The sequence below is a fragment of the Fundulus heteroclitus genome, chromosome 6, assembly GCF_011125445.2.
Source record: "Fundulus heteroclitus isolate FHET01 chromosome 6, MU-UCD_Fhet_4.1, whole genome shotgun sequence".
NCBI lineage: Eukaryota > Metazoa > Chordata > Actinopteri > Cyprinodontiformes > Fundulidae > Fundulus > Fundulus heteroclitus.
In genome coordinates, this window is record NC_046366.1 from 4,346,056 (window position 1) to 4,365,799 (window position 19,744).

General features: G+C 41.5%; 1 protein-coding gene across 1 annotated transcript in view; it reads right to left on the reverse strand.

The window, feature by feature from the left end:
* The window catches only part of pkn2 (protein kinase N2), a gene marked incomplete in the record, with an annotated part of 130,037 nt that overhangs the window by 32,576 nt on the left and 77,717 nt on the right, over positions 1-19,744 (reverse strand). The window contains 2 exon segments of the mRNA XM_036137897.1: positions 3,424-3,559; positions 3,775-3,939. Of these exon segments, the coding sequence (XP_035993790.1) occupies positions 3,424-3,559; positions 3,775-3,939 (301 nt within the window).

A 19,744-nucleotide genomic window follows, 5' to 3' on the forward strand; every position in this document is an offset into this window, starting at 1 on the left:
TGAAGACCTTTGTCTCTGTGGTGGCATCAGCTATCTTCTACGATGTTATCTGTGGAGACGCAGCAGTTTATCTACAGCTGAGAGTTTGGGCTTAGATACCCTCACCAGGAGGGCCAGATCAGCCCTAGGATGGTCCCTCAACCCAGAGCGGGTGGTGCGAGACAGAAGAACTCTGGCAGAAGTAACATCACTGTTCAACGCCGTCTTCCACCCCATGCATGAAGCTGGTGCAGAGCTGGAGAACCCGTCCAGTGACAGACTGCTGCACCCTTTGTGCACAAAGGTTAAGGTGTTATCGTAGATCCTTCCTCCCAGCAGCTGGTAGACTTTGCAGCCATCACTGCTCCCACGAGGTATTTACTAACCTGCTGTTACTGCACAGTTTTTTCATTCTTCTAGTTTGCTGGTGTTGTTACGCATAATTATAAAATACATGTTTTACACATTTTATATTAAAAAAAACACCCTACTTGCTCACTTCTTTTATTGAGTAATCCATTATAATAACTACATTATTTTAGTTCTGTTTGCTGCACAGACTCTTATTCTCGAGATTTTATCTATTTATTATTTTTACTTTTGCATGCTCTATTTGCCTTTCACTTTGCTGCTGGGACACCTGAATTTCCCCAATATGGGGCAATAAAGGTTATTTGCATTCTATGTCCTATCTATGGATAAACACAGAAATAGCTATTTTAGTAATGTTAGCTGCACTTCTAACATGCTAACGTACTAATATAGGGTGAGAAAGTAAAAGCTTAAAACATAAGTTTGTCTTTTAGAATAGTAATCCCTGTTTAAATGGCACCGTTGTCTCACCCAAGGTGTGACGTCGCCTCTTCTTCCAATATAAATCATTAATAAGCACTCACAGCAGGGAGGCTGTGAATGCTGCTCTTATACACTATATTGCCTAAAGTATTCACTCGCCTCCCTTCACTCGCATTTGAATTTAAGCATCATCCCAACCTTAAACCATAGAGATTCAGTCGGTCCATCCTTTAAAGATAGAACAGCTTCAACTCTACTGGGAAGGCTGTCCACAAGGTTTAGGATTGTTTATGGGATTCTTTTTACCATTCTTCCAGAAGCACATTTCTGAGGTCAGACACTGATGTAGGACAAGAAGGCCTGCTAGATTCTGCTCTAATTCATCCCAAAGGTGTTGTGTCAGGTTGAGGTCAGAACTTTGTGCAGACCAGTTCCACACCAATTTATCTCATCCGTGTCTCTGTGGACCTTGCTTTGTGCTCTGGTGCAGTTCTGATGGAGGAGGAAGGGACCATGTCCAAACTGTTCCCACCAAGTTGGGAGCATGGAGTTGTCCAAAATTTCTTGGTCTGCAGAGGCATTCAGAGTTCCTCCACCAAACTTTACACTCGGCACAATGCAGTCAGATTAGTACTGTTCTCCTGTTAAGCACCAAACCCAGACTCATCCATCAGATTACCAAATGAAGAAGAACGCTTCATCAACCCAGAGAACGCACCTCCACGGCTCTAGAGTCCAGTGCGGCGTGCTTTACATCACTGCATCTGACCTTTGCATTGCACTTGGTGATGTGTGGCTTGGCTGCAGCTGCTTAGTCCATGAATCTCTTTATCCACTACTCTGGGCTAATCTGAAGGCCACATGAAGATTGGAGGTTTGCAGCGATTGACTCTGCAGAGAGTTGGCAACCCCTGTGAACCATGCACATCAGCTTCTGCTGCCCCTGGACCGCTTTATGTGGTCTACTGCTCTGTGGCTAAGCTGCTGTTGTTCCCAAACCATTCCACTTTGTTACAACACCAATCATGGGGCATTCCTCAAATGACGTCACATTTGTCTGCAGACCGCCCAGTTTCCCAGCTGGTCAGACAAAGAGTGCAAATTAGAATGGCAACAACCGCAATACCAATCGTTTTGGAAGATGAAGACGTCCCAGGATCTTCATTTAAACGTGCTGTAATCAAGAAACCCAGCATAGAACAGCTTAAATGTTGGTTGAAATGTAGAAGCCTCAGAATGAGCGAAAATCAGAATCAGAAATACTTTAATAATCACAGAGGGAATTTACAGAAAGCAGTATTAGTAGAAAGGTAGGAGTGGCTGTCCTCTCCTCCCTCACAACAGATCAAACGCACGGAACAAATCCACTGAATTTGCGCTGAATTACAGCTGATTCTGAGAAAAAATATATGTCTATTACAGGCCTAGATTTTAAATTATTATAGGGCTTCTATTAATGCAAAGAATAAAGTTGCAAAGTCAGTCCTCCTGTAATCAGACACTCAGAGCCCCGCTAATATGTCTTGTTTCTCGGCGCGAAAACCAGAAAAAGGTATACAATCGGAAAAAAGCCGATCCAAAACAGTGACTTCACATCCAAAATGAAACCCAAGAAAACTCAACCGCCGACACACAAATGTTACAAGTGAGTTTAGAGCAAAACCAGCCCAAAGTGACTTATAATAAGCGGACTATGCAACACTGAAGCTCACATGAACAGCCCTCATGGATCATATGAAGTTTTCATTCTGCTGAGAAAAAGCCAAATAAACGTAGCCTACCTGCACAGACACTGCAGTCACTGGTTAAGTCTGGACATTCAGTCTTGGCTCCTTACCACCCAGGAAATGTAGAGAGCACATATAGGTGCCTTTGGTCAGATTCCTCAGTAAAGTTCTCTTGGTTACAAGCTCCTATCCAACACTGACATTTCTCTGAAATCCTTCAGGGTTTTGGAAAATTAGTGGAAAAAAATCCCTATTGTCACCATCATCATATGGAGAGTCGCTCCGGCAGATACCAACACAGCTGTATTTTGTTGTTGCCATAATATTTCTGCTGAGGTGATATTCAGGACAGATCTGGTCACTATTTGACTCATACAAGTAAACTATTAAAGCGTTACTGCTCTGTTTGTATGACCACAAGACGGCTGTGACGCATGCTTCTAGATTTACTAATTTGACGTCATTTGAGGACTGCCCTGTTAGGAGCATTTCTTGTCTAGATGTGTTGCACAGGTGGCATCCAATCACAGAACCGTGCTGAGAATCTCTGAGATCCTAATAGCGACCCATTCTTTCACAAATGTTTGTAGAAACAGTCTGCAGCCTGGTGCTTGATTTCAAACACCTGTGTCATCTCAAGGCACTTTGTAAAGTGCCTCGAGATGACATGTTTCATGATTTGGCGCTATATAAATAAAATTGAATTGAATTGGCCATGGAAGTGATGGGAACACCTGATTTCAGTTATCTGGACAGGTCAATGAATATCTTTGGGAAAATAAGTGCTTTTTTCCGATTCTAGTTCTACATCAGAAATGAGCTGGTCAAAGCTTTACTAAAGCCAGGGATGGGAACTGGCCACAGATCTCTAATTGGTGTAACTTGCATAATGAAATCCATGCAGCTGGCCAGCTCCAATTACCTGAAAGTTCTTCTGGATCTTTGACCACAATGTGAGCATTTAGTTCTTGTAGTTCCTGGTGAAGCTCTTCCACCTTCTTGTTAGATTTCTTTAGCATATTGTCCACATAAGCCAGGCTCTTCTTGTCTGTGGTGACCTGAAGAGACGTGAAAAAAAATGGACCATAAAGATTTTTAAAAACTAAATTCTCCATGCAACCACGACAAACGTAGGTTTTTTTCTTAAAAAAAAAAAAAGGTGTTAATTCATTAAATTTGATGGAATCAAAACAAAGCACTGAAACAAGACTAACAAAAATCCAAGTTTGCTACTATTTTGCAGTCAAGTTCAATTAATCTTTTGGGGGATTACCTTGCGCAGGTTCTCTGCCCCCTCTTTGATCTTTAACTCCTTCCGGATCTCACGGCGGATCTGCTCCTTGATCTCCTCCAGCTTCTGCTGGACCATGGTGTCAGACAGGTCAAGGTTCTGTCCAAGACCGAGTCGCTCTGCCACCAGTTGGGCCCTGGCATCCCCCTGGTGAAGAAAAGGCGAGGAAGAGGGTGGAATTAGGAGACAAGGAAACCCGTGGAATGTCATTTAGAGGAGGTCAGGAAGGGAGGAGACTTACGTCTGTGTTTCTCTACCTACCAGGGAGCCAAAACTCTCGGGAGGTTGTCAAAATTTGTTTTTTGCATTTACATGATAACACACTATGGTTGAACAAAGCTGCTTTTGACAAGATCTTACACATTTTATGGAATTTTAAGCAATTTAAAAATGGAAAAGAAGCTTTCAATGGTTAATGATCGCATCATTAACCAAACAGGCTTAAATCGAAGGCAACAGGACTTTCATTCAGTTGTTTCTGAAAATGTTTCGACACTTATCCAGGAGTCTTTGTCAATTCTGATGATTCGCTCTTGAGCCAAGTATTGACTAAAAAAATAAAAGATGATGAGCAAATTATTAATTTCCCTATATATCCGCCACAGCTCCGGTTAGACATTAAAGTTAAGTAAAACTATCCTGTTATGTGGCTTCACATTAATCTCAACCATTAATCTCAGTGACACATGAAACACTGAAAAAAAGTGTTAACTGTTAGATGGCTGGACAATTAATTACATTTGCAATATTATCGCAATTTTAAAAATCGCAATCTCCAAATAGCAGAGGCCTGCAATTTTTGGCTATGCAACTATTAAAAGGATAAGACATGTCATTTAGGTGTCCGTAATATGTTTAAGGTGAGTTTGCATCCACTTGGAAAGGAAGAGAGATGCATTATTATTTGTTTTAGAATTTATGTAATCAATACCATTCACTAAAATTTAATTGAATACTTTTTACCAGAAACTTTCAGGAATCTCACCATAGCATTAAGTACAGGTAAAACTGTTTAATACATAGACTTGCTTGTTAGTTGCACATCATGTTCAACAAGGATTGATGTCCAACTTAATTAAAAGCTATTCTCTTGAATAATAATAATATTCTGATTAATAAAAACTGTTAAATTTCTTGTTTTCAATAGTCCTAGTTTACAAAAATTTTTATCTACAGGGCATTTTTGTTGCTTGTAGTTAATGCAGACAAAAGTCAAAATTAAATCGTAATCAAAATTGTGGTTGAAATATATTTCAATTTTGATTTCTGGCAAAATCGTACAGCCCTAGTTAGATATCATCTGACTGATTTTCAGCGGTAGATTCAAAACAGTCAGAGCAGCATGATTGCCCGCTCACCCGAAAGCGCAGCTGGAACAGATATAATGCAAAAAAATAACAATTAAGCCATATCTTGATAAACCAAGCAGATATTTCAGCTTTACACAGCTACAGTCTCACCTAAAATCAATATAAAAGTTATTTTGTACCAAAGAAAGTGTCATTTAGAAAACTTAGCTAACTTTTTGTGCTCTCTGCTTGGAGCAGCAGTCATGCGTTAGGTTGCTCTTTGTCCACAGGGGAACTGATGCTACACTGTCCCTTGAAGCCGCCTTAGTGAACTGCATGATTTAAGCCGTCTACCACTGAGAGTGAAATTTTGAGAGATGCAGCAATGTTTATATTTTTAAACGCTTCGATGAATGAAATTTTGTGTCAACAATTTTTTTCATTACCAACATTGTTGATTACGTCGACTAATCGTTGCAGCGCTAGTGTTGACTTATGCTGTCTAGAGGTTTCCTGCTACTAGGCATGGACCGGTTACCAGCTTCACGATATACAGCAATAAGAAAAAGTCAAAGTTTCAAATAGTGATGCACCAAATATCGGCATTAACATCAGTTTTGTTTTGTTTTTTGGCCATGAGACAGTGACTAATACACTGCAGCCAGGATTGTAGGGGTTTTAAATGAAGCAGAGACGCAATGTCAGCAGTGTGGTCGTTTTTCACTGTGTTGAAAGAAGACACATGAATAGCAGCGTGTAAGTCTAGACTATAACCCACATTCAATAATTTAGTAGAAATTTTTTAAATTATATACACATACATACACACATCGGTAAATATGGGATATCAAACATAACTGCAATAATAACGTTGGATATCAACATGGGCCTAAATTTCCATAGCGGTATGTCCCTAGTTGCAAAACCTCTAAGAGTCTACGTACCGTTCCGGCACCATAAGGTTTTTTTTAAATGGAGGTCAAAAAATGGAGGTCAAATCCCTCAGGGCGTGTGCAATTGCAGTATCATGGCCACTCCCCCACGCTGCTTTATGTATCAGCTAAGGCTTTTTGACGTCCCAAACTTTTGGGCAACACCATCGCTTCTTGCTAACTTCAAGGTAAGGTTGCATTGAAATGAACAGCCTACCTTTAGCGTCAGGCATTTGTGAAACCACTGCTATCACTGTTTAACTGAGGCAGACAGCTTGCTGACTGTGCTGGTCACGAGAGCTTTTAGGATTGTGTAGCTCGAAACGGGAGCCCGGACAGAGCCTCGTCACTTGGCTGTTCGTCAAGCTAATAACTGCTAGTGTTAGCTTATGTAGTCCAAGAGGTATATAACTCTTCTGATGCACATTCAAGAGCTTTACTGACCTTTCTATGTTGCTCTTAAACATCCATGTCATACTGTTAGCTTAGCACGTACCACCATTATGCTCATTAAAAGCAGAGTTCGGACCGAGCTTGGATCAGTTAAGTGTGCCGGGCTTGGTTCTTAAGACCATTTACACATCACCCTAGCACAGTTCCTCGCCTCCTAGTGACGATCTACGGTACTAGTGTTCTCTAGGAGGGAAACAAGCGAAAAAAAAATGCTGGCGGCCTTAACATTCAGGAAGTTATGTTCGGTTATAATTGTGATATTTCGTTGTTTGTGGAGAGTCAGGAGAAGACGGCAACTTTTGGTAATTTTACTTGACAGAGTCAGCTTTTGTAAGTGGATAAGACAAACAAACGTCTAATAAGGATTTACAGACGCAGGAAACAACGACAGATAATGAGGTTCATCACACTGCTAAGCAGAATCATCTCTGGAAATTGTGAGGCACGGTAGGGAAGCTAGTATTTTTATGAATGTCTGAAATTTCATGATTACGGAGGCTTATCAACTGTTGCTTTCATCAGTTGTACACGTTTTATTATAGATTTTTCGGTTTTATTTAAAGTCTCCCTTATTTTTGTTGTGCTTAAAGAACTGTTTAGTCAGCTGACTGTAAGGAGATGACGCGGTCTGCTCATGCGCTCTATAGCCCCATTTACACTACCCTTGTTAAACAGATCTGTGCCGAGCTCGGACCGAGCTTGGATCAGTTAACCAAGCCGAGCTTGGTTCTGATGACCGTTTACAAATCACGCTATCTCTGTTCCTTGGTTCCTCCTCACCTCCTAGTGACGATCTACGGTACTACTGCTCTCTAGGATTAAAGGAGGGACCGGTCTCGGCACTGTTAAAAATGGGTAGTGTTAACAGGGTTTTTGTTATCAGAGAACCGAGCTACTGAAAAACTGGGCCGTACCTCGAACTGGTCTAGATTTAGCACGGTTCAGTTGTGTCTGGCACAGTGCAGTTCAGTTGCGTTCCATTTACACTCTATAGTTATCTCAGTTACCAAGCTCGGACCATTCTCGGCACGGTTTCAAAAGGGTAGTGTAAATGGGGCTATTGTCTACTTTGTTGCCAAGCTGGGATGGGTAGATTAGACAGACAAGATAGACATATTGATATAGACCTCAAACATTGAATTACCATGTCATCAGCAATAACATTTGTTTTTTACAGCTATAAAAAAATGCAACTAGTGCAGCTCAAAGGGGAAGCCCAGACAGAGCTCCATCACTGGGTTGTTCATCAAGCTAATGATAGCTACGTTAGCTTATGATGTCTACAAGGTTTACAGCAAGACTGATGTTCAAGAGCTTTGCTGAAATGTCTATGTTGCTCTCAAACATCTGCGCCATGAAATGGGGTGTAATGTTTTATTTATTTATTTTTTAGCATTTTTAAGTTACATACCAGGCCCGGACATTTTATCCGGGAATATTTGAATACATTTCATTTATATTCTTTTAATAATTTCAAGTGATTGTTCTTTAAAAAGAACAAAGTTGCGTTTTAGCGAATTAATAGCATATAGCAATATTGTTTCACAACAAGTAATTTCTATAACAATATCAACAAATGTGTAATTGTAACTGCTGCACTTGCAGACTGCTGTTATTGTGCAGATAGCAAATTACTTTATGTAATCACTAGTTATTAGTCATAGCACCTTCACAAGTTAATGCTTGTCTTCTCATTAAGTTTTAACCGTTTTAAATGGTAGACGTGATTAAAGCAAAGGTTTCAAAAACAAACAGCTCCTCATTTGCATGGTACTGACTCATTCTGCACTACCAATGTTATTCCAGTAAACCATATTTGGAGAAGGTCCCTTAATTTTGGATCATCAAGCTCTGTCAGTTGTACAACTAGCCTCTAAATACCATACTTATCCAAATCTTTCAGCTGAAGGTTGAGTGGCTACAGAAAAACCTAATGCCAGCGCCAGTAAAAAAGTCTTCTGACCGAACATGAGGCCCAACCATTTAGTTCTGTTAGCTCAGCCTGAGTGCTTTGGCCTCACTCCAACATAGTGGAGTTTTGAACTTGAGCTAGCCTCAATACACCCCGTTTTCACTGCTACCGTCAGTCACCAGTGACCTGCATCTTTAAAACCATCACCTTAACTTAAGAAGGATTAGTAGTCACTTCCTGAATGCCACAGTTTTAGAGGTCACCATGAATGCACAGCGACTCTGAATTACAATCCACAATCCAGTTCCTGAAACACTTATTACAGCAGTCAACCTTTCAATTCCCTGGTTTTACCTGGGAAAATTTATTTTCCCGGTAAAACCAATAGCAAATATATATGAAATATATATCAGCTAATTTCAATAGCTGATATACATTTCATTTTTTATGAAAAGGCTTCATGACATGTAATGACATTATTGTATATTGTACTATGTCCACCAAAGGTCTTATTAGTTGCCTAAACCAATAATACACAAAAGCCTTTGAAATGTGCGCCACACAAAAACTGTTTGCATGTACTCAACCTGCTCTGGAGAATGACAACTGGCTAAGGAGAATACCTCTGGAAAATGTATTCTTCAGCATTACTAACTTCTTCCTTACCGCAACTTCGTCAGCTTCAGCCAAATCCATCTCCATATCAGTTGAACAAACAAGTCCACGCATCTTCTGCTGACCAGCTAAACGGTCATCACGGAGTCACTGCCACAATGTGCCGGGCTCCACCGCAGCCGGCCGAGGCAGCGGCACTCTGCTGTTGTCTGCCTGGCTCCAACTCTCTGCCACAGTCCTCCCATTGACATAAACAGGGACGATAAACCGTCTGAGCAGAGACAGCCAAATCCCTCTTAGCTTCTCGCTCTGTGAGGTCAGAGCAGCCCAGAATGGGACCTAATCTCGCTCCGGGGCGAGAACCGGGTTTAAAATTAACACCAGTTGAAGAATATCACTGGCACTCTTCTGCTGCCCTTCCCCCAGAGAACATGTGTGGATGGAGGAGACACCCTGAGATCTCAGTGCAACAACACTGAGAGGTATTACCACATTGCACAGCATAGAGCCTGGGTGTGTTGTCAGTGCAAATTACATCACCCTGAGTAACGGCTTTAAGCCCTCAATGTAAACCATAATCACAACCGGGGATGAGCTGGAGAATTTCCAGGGGCCCTGATACCTTTCCAGGTTTTCTTAATGAACTTTGACGAAACTAAGCCTAACATTGAAGACGGAGCTCAAGTAGTACGATGGAGCTGGTCAACTGGATGAGTCAACCCAGGGTTACTCTCTCTGGGAATCATGTAAGACAGGTGAAGCTGCAATAAGAGGATCAAAGACATGGACAAGGCAGGTAGCAAGCTCGCAAGTACAAAAAAAAAAAAAACAGCCAACAATAAGCCCCTTCTTAACACTGCAGACACACCATTAGACCATGAATCCATCTTAAATGGTATCACAAGTTACTCTATCAGTTCTTTGCACTATATGATCTACAAAGATACAACCTATTAGAAACGTCCAGGTTACACAGCGCTGTGGGGAATTTGTGGTGTTAGTTTTTTTAAAATACACACTATATTGCCAAAGTATTCGCTCACCCGCCTTCACTCCAGTTTGAATTTAAGTTTCCTAATTCATAGGGTTCAGCATTGCATTGTTGCCCCTTTTGCAACTACGACAGCTTCAGATCTTCTGGGAAGGCTGTCCACAAGGCTCTGGAGTGTTTATAGTATTTTTGACCATTCTTCCTAAAATGCATTCGTGAGATCAGACACTGATGTTGGACTAGAAGGTCTGGCTCTCTGTCTCGGCTCTAGTTCATCACAAAGGTGTTCTAATGGAGTTAAAGTCGGGACTCTGTTCCACTCAGTGTCGTCCACACCAAACTCTCTGATCTGTGTCTTTATGGACCTGGCTTTGTGCTGTGGGGCAGTCCTGCTGGAAGAGAAAGGGACCATCTCCCAACTGTTCCCAAAAAGATGGAAGCACGGTGTTGGCCAAAATGTCTTGGTATGTTGAAGCCCTCGACCTAAATTACTAAAATTCAGCCAACCCATTGGAGGCCAGGTGCGGTTATTCCCTATGGAGAAAGGTGGTGACGCAGAGAAAGAGCCTAAAGGTTTTAATAGTGTGGGGACGCTTTACACTTAAAGGAAACAGCGCAGCAACCAGCTGGTATAGACTGAGCTACAAACAGCAGTAACTTAGCTGAGCTATCTGCTCATCCCCCACCTTTTCTCTTTGTTATGATTGGTCAACGTAGCGATCATGTGGCAAATCATCTGACTATACAGGACCATACCACTATGTGAAAACAGAGAGGGGTGCAGGCGGGTACATTGTGCGTTTTTCCCGTTGTCCTGAAGTCTAACTCAAAGATCTTGAGAACAACAAAGCAGAGCTCCTTCACTGCAGAAGGAAAATAACTTTAAGAGCAGACTCCACTACAAACCTGCAGAGACTAATCAGAACTGTCAATTTAGAAGAGAGTTGGGTTCTGTTCTGTGGATTTCTTTTTAACCTTTTGTTAATTTGTTCAACAATGATCATTTGACTAAAATACATCCTTCTGTAAATCGACAGCTGTTTTTATTTTCTTTTTTTAACTTGAACATTTCATTTTTATCTTAATATGCCTTATTATCTATTAATAATTGCCCAATATTTTCCCTTGCCGATGAACCTCTTTTCTGCTGTACAGCCCAACTGTGAATTTAGCTTTTTTTTTCGTATCTTAATCTCATTCTCTTGTGTGTAAGTGTGGAGTCTCATTTCTATTTGTTGTCTCTGTCACACCCTGATTTCCCCACTGTGGGGCAATTAAAGCATTTCTAGTCTATTCAATGAAACAGATGTAAGGTTTAAAAAAATGCAGTATTCACTTACAATGCCTGAATTTAAATTATCCATTTATATTCATAATGAAAGTATAATTATTTTTATTTCTGTTTTTATATCTGTTTTTGGATTTAAAAAAACAAAAAGAGTGCAACGTTGGCCCTATATTATGATTTATTTGAATGGATTTATGCCTTTTCATGTAAAAAAAATCCAGAGCCAGTGAAAACAATCCGTATGCAATATTTGAGGTATAGTGCCCAGGGGCACCATATTGTCTTAATACGGGCCTGGCTTGGATCGGGCATGGGCCGATTACCGGTTTCACTGCACCGCACTATAAAAGTCACGGTTTCAGAAAATCTCCCACCTACGGTTCCTGAGGTATAGGGATACTGATTATCTTTCAGTGTCTCTGTAGCTTCAGCTCAGCAGCTCATTGGCTGAATGTGCGTTAAGTTTGCACACGTTCATACTTGTGGTTTCTGTTGTTTGTGTGCAAATAACGCTTTATAGATACTCTTCTCTACATCAAACACCACTTTGGAAGCTAAAACACTATAAAAACTCCCGACATGATGCATTACTTCAACAAAAAGACAACTTTAGTCGCAAAGTAGAATCCGATTTGTCTTAGCGATTAAAGCTATGGAAACACAGTTGTCCTATCAAACTTTACTATTGTTCTAGATTTCTAAACAAGTTTTTGTTATGTTATTGATACAGTTAAATTGCGTTAGCTGCCAGAAATCATAAGAATGAACGTGAACGCTAAAGGGGAGTGATTTCACCATGACGCCTTTGACCTAAAAACAGCTTTCACCAATAATTAAAGTTGATTGTGACAACACATTATTACTGTATTTATTTTTAATTTACTTTTTTATTTAGAAAAAATTCAGTTATTTTAAATATACATTATTATCTCACCTTTTCTAAATAGTTTAAAAATAAATGTTTGTTTTTAAATGCAGACATTTTTAAACAGCACATTTGGAGCTGTAATCATAATGCTCAGACGCCACAAAACCGTGATGTTTTTTATTATTAATATACCATCAGAATCTCATACAAACCCAAGGCTAGCTTGGATGCAGCTGCTCTGCCATGGAGACCCGTTCAATGAAGCTCTCTATGCACTGTTCTTGAGCTAATCTAAATGCCAGATGAAACGTGGAGGTCTGCTACCACTGACTGCAGAGAGTAGCCGACCTCTGAGCACCTCAGCATCCGCTCAGTTTATGTGGCCTACCACTTCCTGTCTGAAACCTTCCCAATCACTTCCACTTCCTTATAATACCACTGACAGCTGACTGTGGATTACTTAGGAGAGGTCTGGACTTGGTGCCCTGGTGGGCTCCTACGTCCCAAAGAAGCACGCTGGGATTCCCTGAGCACCTGAGAGCGACTCATTCTTTCACAAATGTTTGCAGAAACAGTCTGCTGGGCTAGCTGCTTGATTTTATACACCTGTGCTCATGGAAGTGGGAACACCCCCTTTATTTGGATAGCGGGGCAAAAACCTTTTTTTTTTGTCATCATCAAATGATCACAGGCAGAACCAGCATTACATTTTCTTTCCATAAGTCAAAAGCTTTTATGACAACGAACACTCAAAGTTTGCGTTATTGCATTATTGTTAAATCTGATGCATCTACACTGGATCCAAAACTAGCATCTAATGACTTCTAAAGCAATGCTCCTGCTTTTTACAAGCAGGTCTATGTGAATCTGGATAAAATATGTTAATCTTCACATCCCTACTCTCACCTAGGTTATGCTGAAAGAACCCCCCCCCACACACACACACACACACACACACAAAAAAAAGGCCTACAGTGCATGAACAGAAACTTCTCTCTTTAAATTTCTCCTTCCTCATTTACGCTGTTACATTTCATTTTCCCTGGCAGAAATCTCATTGAAAGACATGCTGGTACAGCTACGGTGAGTCTGCACTGCTGGGGCTTAGAGCCAGATCCTGGGTATGCTGAGCCTTATTTTCAAACAGGAAACGGTTGACAATCACACTAAACACAGCCCGGTAGGAAAGTGTGCCTAATTCCTTTAAATGCTATCAAACGTGTTGTGCACTGAACATTTGATCCCGCCACTGGTATCAATGTCCGCTGAAGTTTTCTATTTAAATAAGGCTGAATTGTTCCATCATATTGATCCTACAGATGAGATGCCCGAAAAGGCCCAGAGTGACCGCAGTTTTCTCTGTTTGGGGAAAAGCAGAGTGACAAAGGACCCTCATCCCCCACCTGTTGCTGCACACCATCCCTCATCTAGCTTTAAGAAGACGCCCCATCTTCTCCACTTGCAAGGAGGACAATTTTAAAAAACAAAAGCAGTCATGTGCAAATTAAAGGAGCCTGCTGAGTATTCAAAGTATAGGAGACCCTTTGTGAATATTCCCTGCTTTGTAAATAAATCTGACCCCCCCACAGCAAAACTAGGAACAAGTCGGCAGAGCACAAACTGGGAAACACATGAAAAAACCTACAATTTGTGTGATTTTCGTTTTATTGCTAAATATGATAGTTTAAATTACATTTTCAAGGTTTTAAAATGGTAAACTTTGTGTTTAGAAACAGGATATTTTCAGCTTAAAATCCCCCCTTTGTGTGGCATTTTGTTATTGCGTGTCGGCCAATAGGCTCCGTGCTTCAAGAGAGCAGATGGCTACTTATAGAACCACTTCACTTTGTTTGAAAGAGAAACTGAGTTTCTGTGACGTGTGAAGAAGATGGACCGAGCAGAACGGATCTCCAAGAGCAGAACTGGTTTGCTCCGCGCTCTACATGCGACCAGGACGCCGATGCGGCACTCAGGAGAGCTGAAACGGAACAAACTGATGAAGCGACTGCATAACTTGGGCGAATATTCATAGTTTCCTGCTGCCCTTAACCGAAGACGATGAAGAAAGCTTTGGACTTACGGCAGAAGAGCGAGAATTAACGTTAACGGATTGCGCAATAGCCCAACCGCGGCTGTACAGCGTCTGCGCTGTGGGAACACTTTAACCAGGACACTGGAGTGTCTTCGATTCTGTATCAGGAGAAATCAGCGTAAATAATAGCGTCTGCGGATAGAGAGCATTCCTAGTTTGTAACTGACGGTAACTGGAAATGAGGAAGACGAAGAACGCTTTGGACTCAGGGTGCATCCGTGCACTTGAGACAGTCTTGAAATGCAAACTTTCTCCCGAGGATGGACGGATGGATTATTTAGCCGCAGAAAGAGAGCGGCACAACGTGGGAATCAGTTTGAGAAGTTAAAAAAAAACTATTATGATTTATTATACTGAAATTAAAGCCGTGTATCATTCAACCTTCCATTTTTAATATCCAACATGATTTAAGTGGCAGATTATTTTGTTAAATGTTTTTAATGTAACAAGACTTAAATATATATATGTATATATATATTTTTTTTTCCCCCTTCTGTTTCAACCGTAGCCTTAGCTCAATAGTATGAAAAACATACTGTACAGGTGTGAACATCTCTATTTATTCCTGTATTATCAGCAGACACGCACGTCGCCAACCTCTAAACTCTGGTCTTTGAGCTAGAAATGCACATTCTCTTCTTTTGTATGATTGATTGCTGCTAAACCTGGAAAATTAGATTAGATTATTTTTTATTGCAATGACAAATGTTATCTGAACAAGTGCCCGTAAAACCATTTTGAAAAGTTCCTTTATAGAAAAAATAAAACAGAACGAGCAATTGAAAAGTAACAACACCATTGTGAATGATGCAGCTTGCAGACATAAAAACATGCAAAGATAAAAAAAAAAAAACTTCAACTGTTTGACATTTACCAATTTTGTATTACCATTAAATTTGGTGTTGTCATTTTCTGGACAGTTGAAGAGGTTTGTTCAATGCACAGATATAACACAAATATTGTGATGCAGAGCTGTAAATTAGCTTCACTTGAACAAAAAAAGTGCTGTGAGTTGATTTGGACCCTCTACTGACAGGGATTAAAGGAGTGGGAGGTGATGCCGCAAGATATGCAAAGTAATTCAAATCAACAACTTTTCCCCCCGTGGCTTGGGGTAATTCTGGAGAAACTTTGAGGCTTGTTTTCTCTCTAGTCTTCTTTGCAGAGTGCCAACAATCAAAAAGTCGTAACCCAGGGAGACTTGTTCATGGCTTTGCTGTGGTCGGTCACATTTACGCTGCAAAAACAGAACTAGAAATAAGTAAAATGTTCTTAAAATTAGTGTATTTGTCCTTGATTTGAGCAGCTAAATAACATTATTTGCCAATGGAATAAGATTTTTGCACTTAAAATAGGAACAATTCATCTCCATCATCTTATTTCAAGTGCAGGATGTCTAATTATCTTATTTTAGGGGTCAAAATACTCATTCCATTGGCAGATAATCTTATTTACCTGCTCAAATCAAGGATAAATACACTAATATTAAGAACATTTAGCTTATTTTTAGATTCATTTTTGCAGTGTACCAATCAGCCCCTAAATATTTCCAGAAATTCAGAATGGATGCCAGGCATAAAATTATTTTAAATAAATGTGTCCGGTAGACACCGGAGTGCAGGAGGAGCACTGTGGGGTGAAGGGGTGTTATTATGTACCACTGAAATAATGAGAAACGTGCTCAGCTCCTGAGAGTGGCAGTGGGCTGGCATGAGGTTTTCACTGGGTCTGGATGTTTTCTTTGAAAAAAATCTTTACAGGTGTCTCCTTCTTGAGGAACGTGTAGTTGGCGCATAATCTGGTCAAAAGACTCCCTGATGACTCATGGGTAAAAATAGAGGTCATGACTGGTTGGAGGGGGCGTGGGGGTCTCTCTCATTTGCTCTCTCCAGGCCAAAATCTGTTTGCACTCTTAGCTGTGTTTGCTCAGCGTGGCATGAGGACAACAGTGGACACCCAAACGATCCTAGTTTACTGCGCAACAATGCAAGGAAACACAAGAAAGGCCAATCAGATAAGCCCGACCTTCGTCAGCTCAGGCACACACAGGGCCTATATTTCACTGGGAAACCCAACTAGATTTTCCTCCAAACCCAGAGACACATGGCTCATTTACATGAGAAGCCTCGTCTCTGGTTTGACGACCAACGCCGTGCATGCCAGAGACGCCGGTTGTCATGTGAAGGTGCGATGATGTTCCTGAAACCCAAACATACTGACTCATGAGCGGCAGAAAAACAAAGCTCATACCAGGAACATGAGACTTCATAGATTGAAAGAGAAGTGAAGCACGAACTGGAAGCAAATACTTCCTCCCACGGCCAAACACACAGCGTAAAGGTGACGGACGGAGCTACTGTAGCGTCGCCATCTACGTCTACGACGAGAAAAACTAACAGGAAATGGTGCAGTTTCCAGACAACTAAGCATGGGAACTACATAAATAAAAGACGAGCGTATTTCTTCCCCGGCTAAGACTGCCGATGCCTAGAAAAATAAAAGCCTTCGGTGGCCTCGGACATGACTTGGACTGGACAGTGAGAAGCCCACACTGGGTCCGAACCTCAAGTTCACGCAGGTTAACAACGTGAGCTTGGCTCAGACAATAGGACAATGGAAAGGTTCGGGCCGCTATCCAAGCCCAGAGCTTACAGGGCCAGGCTTTCCCTCAGCCTCTCTGTGCAGAAGCTACGCTATCTGAGCTAAATACAGCCCATCTCACTACGCAGCAATCAGGCCTTGTACGTTACTCGGGTCAAAAATAGAAATCTGCGGTAATAAACATAGATTCTACAAGCGTGGCTCCGAGCATATCTCAGAATAGATTGCACTGTATGTAACGTTACACGGTTTGAGCTTCTGTTAAAGATCGGCTCTCACGCGTCACAGCAGGCATATCTGAAGGTGAGGCAGTGAAGCCTCTGAGGCTGACCAATGAGCAGTTGACTTCTGTTACTACTATCACACAACGACAACAGAGCACATACAGTCTTCCTGTATATTGGCCTTAATGATATCCAGAGGATCTAAGACACGTACAGTTTCTACCATCATACCATTATGACTGTAGTTAAAGTTATTGTACTGAGATGCCTGGAACAGATGCAGAGTAACCAGAGCTTCCCGGGGCTGGGTAAGGCATAGAGCAGCAGTTCTGCCCCTTTAAGGTTAAAAGACGACTACGGCTATTTCCCCTCTCTTGCAAAAGAGATAAATCCGGCTGGTTAAAAGTAGATTGCCACAAACACCGACAGTTGTGTGGAAACTAAAGGAGCGCCATCCATCGCTCTCACTGGGGTAGCGCCTGGGAGAGGCCTGCCTGTTAAAGCTGTAGTTGGTAATCCTGTTCAGAAACACTTGTTGTTATACTGGGTGAAATGGTCCTTCCATCCTGACAGTAGTCAATACATTATGTATTCAGAAAAAAAAAAAAATTCTCTGTGGAAGCTGCAGGCCTGTAAACACTCTAACTAATGCCGTTCTGTCCTAAGGGCATGAGTTTGTCAAAGTTTTATTCCTGCTCTCACCCATAGACGTTATACTGAACCCCCTCTGTCCCTCTAATTTGGGGGGTATCATCTTATCTACTGGTTGTCCCACATGCCAATCATTCTGATGCGCTCATGTAACACCAGTGTCTGCGCTCTTTGCCTCTGAGTTTCCGCTTGCTGGCTGTGCATGCGCACTTCTAGTGTTTATGTATCCGGTTAGCTTAGCGGCTAAGTTAGCGGTTAGCCGTTAATGGTAGCGCCGCTGCTCTCACCGTATATTCTGAACAGGGCTGAGAGTCGCATGAAGCGAACCACGTTCATGTGTATGAGAAGAAGAGGAAGGCTTCAGTAGAAAGAAGACCAGGGTGGATTTGGGAGATTTTTTTCATGCGACCCCCCTGAAGAGCGGGTAAGACGGTCTTGTGCATGCGCAGTTATTAAAAAAGGAACTTGGGGAAACTTCTGGAAAACTCGCTGATTCTAGCTTTAAGCAGCAGACAGCCTCGCTGAGCAGATGCAGCAACTAAATAACCAGTTAAGATCAGCTAATGTGACTATAAGGAATAGAACAACAGGAAGTTGAATATTCTGCACAATGATCAAGCTTTTACTTGAAAACTAACATGAGTTTATTCTATATTTTTCCTTTAGTCTGGGTATTAAAATGAATGCCCATAGACTGCATTATTATAGCCTTGATATTGACTGATTGTTGTAGTTGTTGTTGTTTTTCTGTTTTAAAGGGAACATTTCACATAAAATCCACTTTTATAGCCTTTAAAATACATTTTGTTGTGTATTTGGAGTCTGTAGGAGTGCAGAAAATGTGGATGTAGTCCGTCCAGGAGCGGTGCAGATCTTTATTCTTTGTTTGGATCATATTTTTCACACTGCTCAGTTTTTTCTGTTTCGGTTTCTCTATTACGTTTTTTTTTTAAATTACCTCACAGTATTTGCTGGGGAGCTGCTAAAAAATGTCATGAACTTGTGGCCTACACTAATTTTCTAGTCCAAGCTGAAGGATGCTGAAGCTACCAGTGGAAGTAAAAATGTTTGCTTGGTGGGTGTGTTAACCCCCACAATTCATTACACCGTCCTCCAGCAGACTACAAACATGGCCGAACAGGGTGGAATAACAACGCTCTGCGACCAGGAGCGGGACGGGGTGAGAAGCACCACCTTTAGATTTAAGAGGCGTTCCATAATGAGTTGCTCTCAGACGCACCTCAGAACAGGGGAGGAATTCAGACCACTCCAGTTCTGCTTTATCTAGACCACAACTGAATGATTTCCGTCTGGGGAAAAAAAGGCCCTGCTCACCCTCCATCCTTTAAACCTCCAGCCAAAAAAGGAAGGCACGACTTAAAAATTACATCATATGTATATCGTCAAATGTGTTTGAGCATCTGTCCTAAACTATTGCTCCAAACTGTAAGCAGCTTTCTGCACATTGGAAGTCTCTATAAAGGAGAGCCAATGGGAGGAGCTCCTTTCTTTGCACGTTGTATTGAACCTAGTTACTGATTTGTTTTCATCATTTATCTATAACTGTGTGAATGAAAAAAACACTGATTCTGAGCAAAGCCTTGTGCAGTTTGCTTGTGTCCCCCCCCAAACACAAAACAAGGGTCAGTGGCGCTTACCTGACAGATAAAGCAGAGGAAGGAGCACCTGTGCTGAGGAAACACTCAGTGCTGTGGGACTGAAAGACCGTTTTATGGCCACTTGTCCTCAAGACAGCAGAGCGGCAGCAACCCTTGTCTGACTGAAAGGCTTCAGTCTATGTGAAACATTACTAAGAGGCACGTTACCATCAGCAATCATGCCGCTGCCACTCTGGACTCAATCGCTGGATTTGTGATGTGGGAATAGGGCAGGCCCTCCATTCAGATAAAAGGTCTTCAGCTGGCTGTTAATGGTTAAGCCGTCCTGATAGTCTCTTAAACTCACGTTTTTCAGGGCCGTATCCGCCCTACTCCTCAATCCCACAATGCACTGCATGAAGCCCTTTGGCAACTTCT